Below are 17,581 nucleotides of genomic sequence, written 5' to 3' on the forward strand. Positions count from 1 at the left end.
TACTTTTTGAATTCTCTAGCCATAGGCTAGCTTGCCTATGGGGTTAAGTGTACGCTAATTATTGCAACATTCCAAGACAAATTGACAATACATTTGATAGGTTAGCACTGAGTGGAAATTGCACGTTCAATTGGATATGTAATTCTAATTTAAAATAATTTTTAAACGCAAAATACGTTTCAGATCTGTGAACAAAGAGTCTACTTCACATTTCAAAGTAAACTGTGTAATTAAATACAAATTGGAAAATTTAGTAACCATTTTTAGACTATTTTGTTTTCGTTGATTTATTTCTGTCAATGAAGTATTGTAAATGTGTATAAATTTTTAGATGCCGTCATCTGCTAAACTTAAAGTACGTAAGCATTAACAGAATGTGACTGTTTTTTATTGGTAATTGAACTGATTGTAAATTACTGTCGTTAAAATTCAAAACATCACACCTTACTGCATAACAAACAAAAAATTTTCAATGCCAATACGTAAAAATAAAACTGATTAGGTGAAAAAATTAAGAAAAGTTGTAAATTATTGTTTGGTGAACACTTATGATGTTTTGATATATGCTTTCTCTGAGTAAAAATAAAGCATTTTTTTTTAAATTAACAATGCAGGCCCTTCCTCAAGTCATCACTGGATCTGCTCCTGAACGTGATTTGTGCGTTCAGTAACACTGAAAAATAGTGAACCAACATAAGAACTGTCAGATAAGTGCACTCTGTGACATAGACTTAAGTATCTGTGCAAAATGAAATAGACAATCGCACGGAAGTGTACGAGACTGTACATTGTTTCGTAAGAAAATATACTACATACCAGCGACATGAAAATAAACAGCAGGTGCACCGTGAACATTTAATATACACAAAAAAAAAAAAAAAAAAAAAGAAATAAGGGAGGCATGTAGACAAGTTGTAGCGCAGATTATGCCCACTTGAAGCAACAACACAAATCAAACAACAGAACACATATGATGAGACAAAATGAGCACAAAAAGTAAGCCATTTCATAAACATACAAGAAAAGACTTAGAAATTTATGTTATCTTAAGTACAATTTTCAATACATGTTAAACAGTACTACGTACACTAAAAGTATACAGATATTTTATTATTTTTACTTAAAATAAAATATTGCTGAAGATATTGGACGGTACAATGTAATTACTTAAAAAATATTTAAAGTGGTCATATCTAACCAAAAATGGCACTTGACTCTGGAGTACAATGAAAATTTTGTAATCTGTCCACAAGACTGGGAGCATCTTTCAGTACTGCCTGTCAGCAAGAGATCTGGATCCAAACATAGCACACTCAAGACCCATCTCCGCTTGTGTGAGAGAAAACACTACAAAAATAACACCTTTCCAAGCTTTTTCACGTTTTTATCATCTGACATTAGTAAACAAGCTAAGCATGTAACCACCAATAGAAAAATATCTGATTATTTCATGCAAGTGGCTGCAGTTGGCGTTAAAGTTGCACCAGACATAAAATGTTTACTTAAAAAAAGCCTCTAGAACTATCCTCTGGTTTGTCAAGCCATAATATGAAAAACTACATAGAAAAAGAAAAATGAAGGTTTTTATTTAATTCCAAGATGTCAAAGTTAGGTTGGATCTAATAATTAAATTTAATCAATTCTTTTTAAAAATATATTTCTACACATAACTAAACAGTGATATTTATTGCCACACATTTTTGTGCTCACCTTGTCAACATAAAATGTAAGAATGGTAGAATGAAACAATACAGAAATATTTTATCAAAATAAAAAACAGTTTTCAAAACTTAGTTTTAAACTACACCTATTTCAGTCTTAGTGTAATGACAAAATCTAAATTTATTAAATAAATAATATTTATTAAAAAACTAAAATTATTAATAATAAAACATCAATCATATTGTACCTTAAGAAACAATACCGCCTAAGTAACTCTTTTTAAAATTAGTTTTTTGTTTCTACAATGAAGCATGAGCATTTTAGTGTCTTCTCATAACGTGTTTCACCAAAAATCCAACAGGATGCGCTGCTATGGTCTTTTTTCTAACAGCCGCTATCATTCAGTTCCAGTATGGAGCGTAAAGTTACTAAGCTCTCATGAAAATTTTGCCTTTCTTTCATATAGGCAGTGTTCTTTAAGTGAAAATATGTTAGTATGCTGTAACTGGTCTTTTCATGTATCATAGATGTTATACCATTCTTACATTACTTTACAAGTATCGTCCCTATGACACACTGCAACATGCAAAAGGAAAAGAAACATAAAAAAATCTAACATTTAAGCATACCCACAAATAAAGCTGACAATGAAGTTCATGCAAAACAGCACAACATGTACAAAAAGCGACACACATTTACAGAAAAAAGAGGATAACTCACGATGTACTGTGCAAAAACAATATACCCAATCACTCACCTTGTATCACTTAACACCAAATAAAGATTCATGTTGTTTTTATAAATGGTTATTATAACAAATTAGTTTCCTAGCAACATAAACTTAAAGTTAAAAAAAAAATTTAAAAAACCCACTTTTATTGTTGAATGAACTTAAAGTTTAAAACTATCATTTAAATTTAAGTTTTTTGTCCAAAAGCCAAATAATATATCACAACTCTGTATAACTAAAAATGTGGGGTGATTGATATCATTTGTCTTAAATTTTTTATCAGTATGATTTGTAAATGATTTTCTATCACTAATTTTAGGATATAGTCATTACGAAAATGAAAGCAGAGAGCACTCCACGCTTTTAGTTATAAAGAGTTGTGGTGCATAATCTGGCTGCTGGACAAAAAAATATAAATTTAAAGTCTCAAAATAAAATAAAATATTGAATATGAGAAATTGAAACAAATTAAAAATACTAAATATGAATGAATTAAGTATTTATTTGTTACAAAGAAATTAAACTTAGTCATTAATGTTCCGTAGTCATTTCAGCTAATGCGTCAACATTAAATGGAACTCTTCTTGTTATCTTAGAGCAAACAAGTTCTTCTACTTGGAGACCATCTGGTGACTTTACACGACTAAGAGCTACATAAGCCTGTCCGGCAGCAAAGAGACGTGATCCCAAATAAACAACTGCATAATCTACAGTGCACCTTGCATTTTATGCACGGTAGATGCCCAACTCAATAATAATGGCAACATTAACCTTCCAGCAGTTCCACAGCTGTATTTCGCTGGAAACTGAATGGCTATTGGTTTAATCATATGATGTAAACCATCTGTGCCAAAATCAACACGGACTGATGGAATGTCCGTAACATACACTTGATTACGCCGGAAGAGTGGCCAGATATTATAGTACCCATATTGCCATTAACGAACCCGGGCACATTTTCTACAATAACCCGACCCCGGGAAAAGTCTAAATCAAAAATAATATACTATTAAAATCTTCAAAATTTAGGGGAATTACGCCCCCCTCCCCCTTCTTACCTGGGCACATTTTCCAACATAACCCAACCTTATAAATCCGAAACACTCCAAATCAAATAAGCACCACGGATTTAAATTTTTGAAATTTTGGGTCCTTAACACCCCACCCCCCTAGGGTAACAGTCAACCCCAGGGCAAATTTACGCCATGCCCCTACCTCATGGCTAAACAAAAAGCCTGGTTATTACTCATAGCTCAAAAATAATGGTTTTTTGAACCTCTGACAAACCCCCCCCCTCCCCCAATTCCCCCTTAACACTAGGTCACAAGTTATCAAAATATTTTATTGTCAGAGGTTCTTTATACGTATGCAAAATTTTATCACATTCGTATGTTGAAAAGTGGGTAATAATTGAATAGAAATATTTTATTACATAGTACATTAATACATACATACATACAGGTGAAGCTAATAAAAGAGTGGTGAAAAAAATATGGATAAGTAGCAAACTGAATAGAGGTTTTACACAATTTTTTATAACCTCCAAAGGTTTTTGCTTTATTTTTATGGCTAGGTAAACGTTTTATTCTAAATATTACTTCTATATAATTAACTTTTTTTTTTGGCAGATTACAACTGCCTTATGAAAATGTCTATTGTATCAAAGTGAATTCCCTACCATAAAAGTTGGTTAAGAATGTAATTTTATTTATTTACATTTAAGACATGACCACTGACTTAATAAAACTTCATGAAAGTTATTATTGATGGAACCTATCAAGTAATGATCAGGCAAAGTTTCCGCAGGGTGGCATGCTTGACACTTTCAGTACCATTTTAATTTTCTTTAAGCATATGCAAAGTTTAAAGCTATAATTAAATCACTACTGCTGATGACATATTAACTATACTTCTCTATAGTCCACTTAAGACTAGGATTTGGTACAATCATGCAAGTAAGCTCTTTTAACAAATTACTTGACAAAAATGTGAAAACAATCAAAGCATCCAAATTATATTAATCTATATATATAACAATTTAGCTTCCGTATGTATTTGGCCGCAAAACTCGGAAAGTATACGATGGTTTGGATTGAAATTTTTACAGAACATTGCATCTTAACAGAAGAGTGTTTATATGAAATAAAAGTTTGGGAAAATCCACCGGAAAAGTCGGAAAAAAAAGTTTCTATAACTAAATATCATGGTCACCCAACTTAGTTGTGACCACGCTCGACGATGCTGTACCATATTGTCGAAGTTCAAGCACATCAGGCTACTCGACCATTGTGCCTTGACGACTATAATTTACACAAATATGTATATATATATATATATTTCAAGAAAGAATAAAAAACTTTATTTAATTTGAAAGTATATTCTTTCGACTCTATTGATAAAAATACGTTTAAATTAAAAAATACATTTCGTACAATACATTTGAAAATTAAATAATTCTTATCTTATAGCTTATCTTATATATAAAATTCTCGTGTCACAGTTTTCGTTGCCATACTCCTCCGAAACGGCTTGACCGATTTTGATGAAATTTTTTGTGCTTATCCGGTATCTATGAGAATCGGCCAACATCTATTTTTCATCCCCCTAAATGTTAGGGGTAGTCCACCCCTAAATTTTTTTTATTTTTTAGACAAAATTTTTGGTAGGAAATCACCATGGCAACGGCTGTTGCTTTGTTGATGCTTCATTCGTTTCTATGGCAACGACTATTTCATTGATAGTGCAGTCCTCATCACCGTTGAAATTTTGCGGGTACTTTAAATATCAAAAATTTCTTTTTTTTTTCAAGTATATATATTTTACAGACTTGAAACTTCACAGTAATGTTCCTTATGTTACGCAGGATGACATTTTCCGAAAATTAGATCTAATGGGTGGTTAAAACCAGGCAACAGTGGGTACTTTGTCTGCATGAGAACAGGATTTTGCATTGTTCATGCCTTCTGCTTCTCCATGGCAACGGGCATCGCGCGGCAGTGGCGTACCCACAAGGAGGGGCATGTATAATGAGCGGCGCAAGAGTGATCTGCCTGTAGACTGCCGTAGCGAAGTACGGGTACATCAGTTGTACGTTGCGTGCACGAGTCGGGAAACCATCGGTGCTATTCATTTTCTCTCCGGTACATTATACAGCATTGTAATATATACAGAATTGTAATAAATTTTCACTGAATTTTTTTTAATTTACCATTACTGTAAATGGGAGATGTGGCTTAATTTTTTTCCATTAGTATAGCCGTGCGAAGCCGGGTCGGGCAGCTAGTATCTTATATATTGCTATTATAATTTGTTATAATCACGTACGTTGTTATGATAATTGTTGATATATCAAACCCTGTTGTCATAGCAAAATGTGTTTGTTGATTTTTCCAACAATAATCTTTTAACACTTTTGTTTTGTTTTCTAATAAGCCAAATATTGATTAAGCACAAAATGTGTCACTGTGACCAGTTTATGTGTATGGTATCATTTATAAATGTTTAATTAAAGAATGGAATTGGTTGGATTTATGCAACATCGTAGATTCAAAAGAGGAATTAGTAGACAAGGTATTCCAAAACATAGAAACAAAATTCAAAAATCATGCATGGTTGAGCGAAAGAGCCATTCTAGCGGCTAAAAATGTTGACGTACACGATATGAACAATAGTATTATAAACAGAATCGAAGGTGAAACAATGACATACAAATCTATTGATTCAGTAGTGCACCAAAATGAAGCAGTGAACTTTCCAACGGAATTTCTCAATTCACTCGATGTTCCAGGATTACCACCACATATTTTGAATTTGAAAATTGGTGTGCCAATTATATTGCTTCGAAATATCTGTCAGCCTAAATTATGTAATGGTACACGATTAGTAGTTAAAAAATTAATGGATAATCTTATTGAAGCAACAATTTTGATTGGACTTCATAAAGGTGAAGACGTATTACTTCCACGAATGCCACTTATTCCGACATATGGCGTTCGAGTTCAAACGACTTCAATTTCCAATACGCCTTGCGTTCGCTATGACCATCAATAAAGCACAAGGACAATCTTTGCAAGTGTGCGGTTTGAATTTAGAAAATGAATGCTTCTCTCATGGACAGTTATATGTCGGGTGCTCCAGAGTCGGTAAACCATCTGATCTATATGTTTATGCAAAAAATGGGAAAACAAGGAATGTAGTCCTTCCATTAGCTTTACAATAAAAATATTTAAGCTAAACACATTTTTATTTCTTCTATTACATTCCACAGCCATGCACAGTAAAATATTAAATTAAACAATGAATTAATATTAAACTGTGCCACAGCAAAGCGTGGCCGGGTTTAGCTAGTGAATTAATAAAAAAAATTGTAAATATTAACAATTATTATTGAAGCTAAGAAGGAAAATCTTAAGGGGAATTAGGCCTCTCCATATTGGAATTTTGAATATTTTGAAACCGGTAGCAATAAAATTTTCCAACTTTTATTTTTGGGTCTACATGGAAAAGTACGCTTTGGTTGTGAAGTCAACACTTGTGAACTGGTGTGATTATAATGATAGTTGTATTTGCCTAAGTGAATAATAAGTTTTTCCTCCCTGCGCTTATAAACTAGAGCTTGTGAGAAAATATGTATTTTCAACGAGGTATAGAAGGTCTGGGAGATATGATTTGTTGACATGCTGAAAATTGGGATTATATAATCATAGCCAAGAGATAGAAAAACACAGTATGGCGGGGCCTAATCCCCTTAAATGTGATGTGTAGAATAGTTATAAAAAACATAACAGAGTTCTAATTCTTGCAAAAAAAAAGTTAAAACCTAGTTAATTTTTTTGCTACATATGAATTCAAGCACACAAGTTCAACACATAAATAAATGGCACTGCATGCTTTAAATTTGTTGCAGTGAGATCTCTTTAATCTGGACTTCTTTTTCCCACCACACACTGTAATCCGATACAGACTGAGATGCTTGCGATTCAGACGTTTGAAATTCCATCAAAATGGAGGACACAGCAAAAAAGATTGATTTAACAAATTTAGGCTAGCTAACATTTGGTTGTAGGGTTTGTATTATCACTACCCATAATTTACACCGGACCATACATTAAAATAGCTGAACCGAAAAATTCATCAGTTTAAACACTCCAGTCGTCATGGTTTAGAACTTCTGCAGTAACACTACTCATGCCCCGCCCTGCTCAAAGGCAGTTCCGCGCGCGACATAGCTGCAAGACAGTTTCCTTGTTCTAATACCACCTCTCTCTCCACCGAACTAGTGGAGATGACCTGGTTGCCGGCAGTCTCTTTCTAGCGATGACCTGGCTGTTAGAAGTCTCTTGCTAGCCTGTCTCACTTGTCCCTCCATTCCAACACTGCGAGCTACTCGAGTTGCACGTTGCAGATAACCGCATGAGGCATCCTCACACTGCATTGCCGCACAAACATTGTCAGCCAGGTACAGCTCGGTCTACGCTTGTTTTTTACACACAGAGTTGTTTTTCTTCGCTCTTTTTGCTTTTGCTTTCGTTCTGACAGTTTGCACAGAGTTTGTCATAACTCTTAGTGGTAACTTCAGGAAAGCTTTTCCTGTTTTCTAGTATAAGTGTCCACACAAAACTATAAAACATTTTCCCTGACTTTACCATGAACAGCAATACATTTCCCTGATGAATTTATTAAAGTAAATTCCCTATTCTGCAATTTTCTGAAAGAAATTAAGACAATTCAGCCTCCACCATCCCTATAGCTGTACTAGTTCAAACAGGACCTTGCCTATGCCATTTTACAATGTGTGTGACCATCAACTAAAACACCATCTGGGGGGAAAAAATGTGTTCAAAGTCTGGGTTATGGCATACCATAGCATGAAATCTCCACCTAAAATTACTAAGTATCACTGAGAAATTTCCACAACTTTTCCCAGTTTTAAAGTAAATTCCCTGACTTTCCCTGTGCAATTTCAACATCCCTGACTTTCCAGAATGTGAACAGCCTGTAGCAAGCTACATTCCACAGACACAAAGTAATATCAGTCTTTCTTAAACAGTAACTCTGTCCCTGCAAGTTGCTTGATATCTCTCTGTGAATACGTACACTATTTACAGATTTTATATCCTCAAAGAAAGTCCGCTCACGTACGTAGTGCAATAAAATTCTGAGACAGAAAACATCTGATTGTGAAGGACGCTGTGTAGTTTCAGAAGAAGACTTCCATTCGGCATAACTTTGCTGCTCTCACATGAGATATCATTCAGAAGAGTTGTGATTTTCTTTTAGGCATGTTGTAGTTATTAAAACTATGACTTTACTACACAAAATTTGACTGAACTCTTTACTGAAAACTTTACACAAAATGTTAATAAGATAAAAGTTAGAACCTAACCTAAATGAGTTGTCAAATTAAAGCAATGTCTACGTGATAGATTTACTCACCCAAGCACTCCATACTGATTAAACTATTCATAGAGAATATGTACTTGAAAACTTAATCTTGTAAAATTTCTTTGACTTTTAACATAAAAATGGTTTCAGAGGTTGGAATATTTATTTTAGATATATAGTATTGTGGACTTTTTTGTAAAGATAATATGGTTCAATAGTTTTGTTATACATTTTATTTCTTTATTTCAAAACGTTTAGGCAGTGCACGCCGATAAATCAATTAGACGGCTAGTTGTTTCTGACTTTAATTACAGTTATTATGATTTCTTACTGAAATCTTTATCAGAATAAAAAATAGCCTATAGCACACAGAGATAATGTAGCTTCGAATTAGTGAAAGAATTATCAGAAACAGATCAGTAGTTATAGAGACTATCCCTTTCATCCAAACTTACAAACACACTTTACCTCTTTATAATATTAGTAAAGATAAACAGGAACGTAGTGCTCATAACCTGTTCTATTTATACTTACACGAACAGTGACGGGTTTGCCTACAAATATAGAAAGTCATCAATATTGTATGCCCCACCCCATTCTAAAAGATCAAAAACTCAATAAATATGCATGTCCTAGAATAAAATAGATTTAACTTACGTAAGAAGCTATCAATTATAAGAGAGACCCAACTTTTTGAGCTCAAAAAGTGACAAAAAAGGTGTCTTATAATCAAATAAATTCTTATATTATTACTTTTTAAGATACACAACAAATAGAAAACCCGGACAAATCACAACTGTGTCAAACCATAAAATATAGAAGTGAATGCAGGGTGTCCACAGAAACTGTTTATTCAGTGTACAGCGGTTGTGAGTTTACACTTTACAAACAAACAAACAAAAACTTGCTAATGAATTGTATTAAGCACAAACTGTACTATTAAAAAAAAAATAAAGTCACCATCTTGAATTTATGCTTTTTTTCTTTGTGATAACTTCCAATAATGGCAAGAATTTGAAAATGTGACTGCATGTGTGACATCACATTGGACACAATATGTTTTTAAGAGTGTAAGAGCCCGTCTACAATAGTCCGAACCTGTGCGTGGTCCGTGTCCTTATCCGAATGTGAGTGACGTCACATTGTCTCACCGAAAACTTCCCTGTCCACAATTGCAATGTCCGAATGTAGTGATTTCTAAAGTTGTCACCAGAGCGCAGTAAATGTGCCAAACCAAATGTTTTTGTTTATTGTTTTAATGTTTTGTAGTTTGAGATTGAACTTATGAAAGTTATGTAAGTTATAACTGACTAACACCTTACATTTCCTTCAATAACAAAAACAAACACCACGTTTTCAAACGGGAACCAGAAATTCAAATATCGTAAGTGTTCGGTTCTTTTTCTGTGTCCGAAGTACACAGGTTGGGACAAAAAGTTCAAACTGACGAATGTCTTCGGACCAGGTAGGTTCGGACCTTCGCCCACTTGACGCATGACGTCAGAGGGTCACGTGGACCAATCAGCGACGAGTATCCTTCGGACACAGTTTAGGACATTGCTATTGTAGACGGGCCTTTAACGAGAGATTACCCTCAACATTTAAATGTTTTTAACGTTAAAAAAGTTCTTGAGGAATAATTAAGTATCTAATCCCAAAGATCACACAAAAAAAAATTAATGAAGAAGCTGATAATCTTGTTACATTATCAGGCAACACATTTGATTACCTTGTAAACATTTTCGACATTAAATTTTCACTAGTAAGATTATGACTGAAACACAAATGCAAGATGGCGTCCATCCCTCCCACTTAAATTGACGAGAAGTGAAGCAGTTCATGCCACCTTAAATAATGAAGGGGAAGAAAAAAGCAGCAATGGCTAACTACTAGGCCTGTGCAGTTCCCAGATTTTTTTTGTTCCGTTTTTTGTTCCTTTAAAAAACCCAAACAAAAACCGACTTTTGAAATCTTAGGTTTGAGTTGTTTTTTTTTGTTTCTGTTACTTCACGATTTGAAATGATTATGTACCTTAATCCTGCGGATAAGGTAAACAAACACATTTTTACAATGGTACCAATGTCTTAGTATGTAATAATTTGCTAACATATACCTCATGTCATGGAGTATGGTTTATTTGTCACAATGTATGGGGTTTACTTCTACACATATTAAATTGGTGGTACAGTAGTCTCTCACTCATATGATAAATGGGCCGGCAGAATGTTGGATAAGCAGCAAAAATGTTGGATAATAGGGTGATGTTAAGAAAAAGCCTATTGTTATAATGTTACAATTTTACAAATTATCAAATCAACTGCAGTAGAATCGCAAGTAACAACAAATAGACTATGCATGATCGGAACTTGCAATTCTTGTTGTAGAATGATAAGTTTTTCATGGTGTGACATAGTATAATATGGAATGTACCATACGAATTACTACATTTTCTTTACATTAGAATGCAGAACACCAACTTTGGATAAGTAAAGATCGGATTAACGAGACTCTACTGCTCTACTGTTTGTCCGTTGGAAATTTATGATTTCTGACCGTTACGCATGTTGTAAGGCCAACATGGTATGCAAGCATGGTATTGGTATTGCATTATAGAACTATGCATGTTAAAACTGTAGATTTTTACAAATAAATTACATTATAATATTGTAAGAAACAATATTTAAATGAGTGCCAATAATGCTGAACTAGAAAATAAGAATGCATCTTTGCTGTCAGGATCTGGAAGCCAGCAGCAATTGGCTGCAATAATGGCAAACTCCCTCCTGATTTTTAGTTTAGCACTTAGGTATAATTGTTTTTTTTTTACCAACTTATATAAGAACTGGAACCAGAACCCGAGGTTTGTGGTGCTACGTTTATCCGGGATCAAACGACCTATAAAACCCAGAACAGCACAGCCCTACTAACGAACTACAGAAAGAAAAAAAAGAAGTAGAGGAATACCGGGGGCACATACCATGCAAGCACGTAGGTTCACTACAAATGCTACCGTGCCTCTGTGTCATATACGCTACCTGACACAGAATGTCGTCTCTGGGACGGAGTGGGTGTTGGAAGATGCGTGGCGCGGGCGTGGGCAGGGTGGTGGCAGCAATGGTGGTGGTGTTGGTGGTAAGTAGCGGGCACACTACCGGCGGGAACTGAAACCATCAACCACCCCGGGTAGGGGGGAGGCGGGGGGGGGTGGGTGTGGCGGCCCCGACGACGTCAAAGCTCACGGCAGCAGGCAGGCACCACGACAAGCACTACAGCACTAGCACATGGCACGAACACGACGACTTTGTTTGCCGATGAAGCTACAACATGCTGGTTTCCTGCTAGAGTGCGCTCGCATGTCTGAACGCAATCTTTAACTTAAACATAATTTCTGTCGGTTAATGAAGTGTCCCACAGGTTTAACAATACGCAGGAAATTGAAATTGATACAAGCCCCTTAGAAACCAATTTAACTATCCCTAAAAATGGGTGCCAGTTTCATGCATCGGTAAAAATCATTACTAGTACTAATAAATGGATGAAAATATTCATTTCAAATATCTATATTACACAGTTACTAAAAAAAAAAAAAAAAAAAACTAAGTAATTATGTATTAAAATAAAAATAAGCTATTATAAATGAAGCAAAAAGTAAAAACTGCAAATAATCCTGTTATCAATTATACTACACCAACCTACACCACATGAATTAAGTTAACTATTGTACGAGATCCTATGAATATAATATCAAATAGTGGTCTCTAATTCATGAATGGATGTTTAATGTAAAAGATTATAGCAATATCTAATTTAAAAATTAATAATCTTTGATTATACTTAAAATATTTTAGATTCAAATAATCTGATATTATTAAAAATAATGAACTAAAATCTTGTATGGTCATAAGTACACAGACACCAATATGCACACAGAATGGCAACCCAACAAATACACAAACAGCAAAGCATACAACTGACAAATAGCTTCATTACAATAAAACTACTGCAAATGAAAACCAAAACTAGCAAATTAAATAAAGCAACACAGAAACACAACAGCTCAATACAACACATGCAAAAGCTATATCTACAAAAATAAACATTTATGAAAAAATATATAATTACGTACATCCATTACCATTACAATAATGTGAGAAAAGATAAATATGTTTTAAAAATGTGAATACAAATGTTGATCCAGGAAAGTATTTCCTTACGATTATATGGTTTCACGTTACGTTCCTAAAAACAATATTCAAGTTCCTGTACCAATACAGAAACAATACATGCTAAATCAAGTACATATAGTGTTTTTGTTAAGTTTCTTGGAGCAAATGTAGTTACCTATGCATGAAATATAAAATTTATCCTTATATTTCCTTGTGTAAGAAAGAGAAATTTTGTAAGTTTGTTTGTAAGTTAAGTAAGTTTGAAGAGTTTAAAGCTGGTATTCTTCCAATCAAAGCCAGGGTAAGGAGGTTGAGGAAGAGATATTTTTAGAGTGACTTGATGTCGCTGTAGCTGGAATCTTTTTTTATATCCTTGTATCATTCTTACAACCACCAACTAGGGTGTTGTTATATCTGTCATGCTTTACTTTATAATATTACGATATGGTGTCTTTCTACAATGCAGACTTAAAAGGAAAGGTAGTTAAAACTGGTCTACCCCTCCCCGGTAAATTAAACTACTGGCTGACAAGTGACAACTCTTACTCTCATCTTTCTGCTAAGGTGTGGTGGCTGAGGGGAAGGAGGGGGGGATGAACCTCTCCAAACACGTTATGTGGCCATCCAGTCAGTCCTATATTCTATTTATTTTTAAATAACCTCTACACAAACTTTTATTCTGGCAAGGAGAAACAATTCTGTGGATTAGATCACTTTCCTTCTGATAAATGTAAACAAACTAAAGTTCTTTATCTCATACGTCACACGTTATTTTAAGGAATTGAAATTTGGGAAGAAACAAAAATTTGCATTAAATTTGCATTATTTTTTGAGTCACGCTGTTGGATTCCAAGCGCTTCGTGTAGTTAGTAAACATGACCTTGCCAAAGCTCACAGGATGAAGCGCTGTGCAACACCAATCAGTTTTCAAGTTGCAGTCAGGTGGTTCTGCAGTTACAGTAAAACTTGTTTAAGACATTCCGCATCATACTTTTTCCTGCCAAATGCGGTCAAATACATTGTTCCTGCCATTTTATCCATAAGATGTACGTTAATTGTATTTCCAATGAAATAAGTTTCGAAAAAACTTCATTATTCATATAAAACTATGTTGGTTTTATTTGAAGTTGTAATCCATATTTCATTAGGAAACTGTCTACTCATTTAATAAACAGCAATACAAATATTTTTAATGAATAAATTATCTTTCAGAGATGTTTTCAAAAGTTCCGCAGCCCCTGTAAAAAACTCCTGAAAATGTAACCCGCAATGGTTGGCATCATATCTGATTACATTGCTACCTGTGTAGAGGGGACACATATAATCGAAAATCGATATTGATGGTTTGCCAATTGCACGCACTGTCTCATGTCACAGTAAACTATATTTTGATAGCCTGCACTCTTTCGTGGTTAGTGAGTACCACGATGACTAAAGTTATTGGAACATTATGTAAGTTGCGTCTTCTGTTTGGGTCATGGTCTTTGTTGTCAATTTATTTTAAGTTATCTTAATCTTGTAATATTTATCAGTAATATGGTGCCTAATAAAAGTAGATTAAATGCAAAATTAGAATTTGTTTGATGTGAAAATTCTTTTTCTTTTTAAAACACAACCACAACAAAAATGCTTTCCTTGCAAAAAAATTGCACCCCTACTTTTTAAATTTGATTTTCACAAAAAATGTGCGATACCACACTGTTGACAGCTGAGGATGTTACATAGCAGTGTATGAATACATTACCATCAAAACATTGGTGTACGAACACTACTTCAGAACTGTCAAAAAAAAAAGTGCCACCTTCTCATGAATATTTTTAATTAATGTAATTTACAGTGGTTAAAGGAAAATACTACCCAAATATTACATTACCGAAATTATTTAAATAAAATTCTTGTGTATTAATTTCAAAGAGAGATTTTAATGGTGAAAAAAAAATACAAACCATACACATGAATACAGTACTGTAAAATATATTAACGGGCTAACGAACCATTCATTTAGAAGTATAGACTATTTCATACAATTCATTGTGCTTGAATCACTTTCAGACAGTTGTTGCACCGGTTCCAATTCTGAAGAAGAAACAGTCATGAGAAATTACTTCAGCTATTTGCATCACTGCTTATCTACAAAAATCACAAAACTGTTATTTGCCTCTTTTAAACACCCCTCATTCTGCAGTCTGCTTCAATTTTATGTACTACACGTGAAAAATAAATATTTTTTTCCCAGTCATCTTTGTTAACTGAGGAAATAACTTCCTTAATGACGTCTGTTAACAGTTAACCTAGTCAATGATAAGCTAGAGGGATTGTTCTTTTCCCGCTCTAGTATCTTTGTTTTTAACCTAGCCAATGAAATGGTACCTATTTAGTTTGCATTTAGAGGTTGGCAGGTTGAACGTATCGTGGCCATGCAGTTTAAAAAGTTGGTCAATGCCAAATATTTTTTCATGCTTCTTGAGCTGTTCAGTTTTTGCAGGATGGAATGGCACAATTCCATCTCATTTAGGGTGTCTGCAAATATCAAGTAAACCTTTTAAATTTTTTTTCCCTATATTTCTTTTTTTAAAGAGTGATATTTAAATATATATATTATATATATAAATTATATATATATAAATTATATACATATTATATATATATATAAAACAAAATTACACATGAGCAAATGTATTATAACATTTTCTACAATACGTAGGAACGTACTGATTTTTGAGTTAGAATAATAAAACATTTTCAAAGATAATGTCCACATGCGACTACTATAAATGAGTAGGCACAAGATTCTATGGTGAAAAATCTTCTAATCAATGGATTGGAAAAAAAATATTCTTACATTGTTTGATCTTGCATCTGTTATAATTACTTCTTTTTTAAACATGAATGACATTGGTAAATTTTTCACACACAAAAATTTGCCGATTTCATTTTATTTTTCTGAGTTGTTCTCTTCTAGGTAAGTTTTTTTACCTACTGATGATTTTATTGTATAAGTGCATCATGTTTCAGTCAAAATGAGACTATTTTGATAAAAGAGATTTTAAAAAACATTAAAGTTTCATATTTGTTTTATAATACACTATTTTTGTAATTAAAGACAATGTATGAAAAAAAAATAATTACACCTAAATATTTTGTTTACAAAATGAAAATTACCTAAATATAAAACTTTACAATCTTTTACCCTATAAATGAGGTGTAAAAAACCCAAAAGGGATGTTAGCAAAAGGCTGGTGAAAACTAAAGTTTCGTAGTTTCCAGCATCTCTGCTGTTTATTTAAGGACTTTCATAGCCTGTAGACACCATGATATATTATTAGTTGTCACAGTAACAATTATAACACTAATTAATGTTTTAAAATTTAAAAAATTGTCAATTATACAATGGACCACAGTCCAGTTGAGCTACAAAATTTTCAACTTGATAACCACAATGTTCTTTCCTTCAAAATGAAGTAAATACAGTTTTTTACATTTCATACATCATTTAAACAAGTGTTTATCAAAAAAGGCATCGATTAGAAACAAATTGGGTTGCATAACCATTTCAACAAAACAAATTAGATAAATTAAACAGTGCCATAGCACTAAATAGCAAGTAGGTTGATGCTATGAATATAAAAAATTCACAGCAGCAGATAAAACACTACAAATTTGCCTGGCGAACGAGATAGACAGAATGCTTGGCGAGGGTTAAAGTATATGAGTATCTTGCCTTTGAAAATCATTGGTATGACTCTAATTCTGGCGGACCATGCATCAAGGAAATATAATTTTTTTTAAAACTTATTTTTTTGCAAGGGAATGCTGGGCATCCTGGCATCTTAATATGCTTTGCTGGAATGAAAAATAAAAAAAAAAAATAAAAAAAGGTCATTTTCAATCCATCTCAAATAAACTGTGTAAAAAAACTATCAAATGGTTTGTACAACTGTCGTTTCGTAACATACCAGCTACTTCCACTTTAACAGTACTTGTAAAACATCTAAATGATGATAATGTTATCAATTCACTTCTCATCAATCAATACTTTTGGATGTCCTTCCTTTATGTAATTCAAAATAGTCTTCAAGTAGTTTGATACGTGCCGCACACTGCAACTGCAGACAGACGACAATTCCCAAGTCACACCCCCTCTCACAGTCTTCACCAGGACTGCCGCTCCATTAGCGCTCAATGCGAGCAGATGCGGCTACCGTTCCAAAATGTGCTTGGCTCGATGCACGCAGCAGTGACCTTGGACAGCCGAGTCTTGTCTGCTACACGAGGGGAGGGAGGCAATGCCTCTTCCCCTCCTTTCCCCACCTACTCAACATGCGTCACCTATCAGCGCCACACTCATTATCCTTCGTTCTGGTCAAATATGAGATCAAAGAAAGTGCGGTTGTTGTAATCGCCAGTCCTAGCATAGTCAACACGCTGCCTTATTGCATTTCGGAACTCGCCTCCCTCTATTTGCCGGAACTGCCTGCACTTTCAGACACCTGTGACCTCCAGCTGTGAGAGAGCATGCCTGCCATCCGCCTGCCTCTCACCCATTTATGAACACGCTATCTTTCTCAAACATACATTTATTTATACGTGTGTCCCCCCATCTGTTTACAGACGCCTTCCTGTGGCATTGTGTGGTAGG

At 34.0% G+C, this 17,581-nt stretch overlaps 1 protein-coding gene across 4 annotated transcripts in view; it reads right to left on the reverse strand.

Annotated features, from left to right (window-relative positions):
* Positions 1-17,581, reverse strand: part of LOC134543147 (uncharacterized) — a 66,417-nt gene that overhangs the window by 20,521 nt on the left and 28,315 nt on the right. For 2 of the 4 annotated variants that reach the window (XM_063387998.1, XM_063388000.1), the window contains exon 9: positions 11,812-11,937. The exons of the other annotated variants lie outside the window; for them this stretch is intronic. In XM_063387998.1, the coding sequence (XP_063244068.1) occupies positions 11,812-11,937 (126 nt within the window). The remainder of the gene's footprint in view (positions 1-11,811; positions 11,938-17,581) is intronic. 4 annotated transcript variants of the gene reach the window in all.

This window comes from Bacillus rossius (genome assembly GCF_032445375.1).
Source record: "Bacillus rossius redtenbacheri isolate Brsri chromosome 9 unlocalized genomic scaffold, Brsri_v3 Brsri_v3_scf9_2, whole genome shotgun sequence".
NCBI lineage: Eukaryota > Metazoa > Arthropoda > Insecta > Phasmatodea > Bacillidae > Bacillus > Bacillus rossius.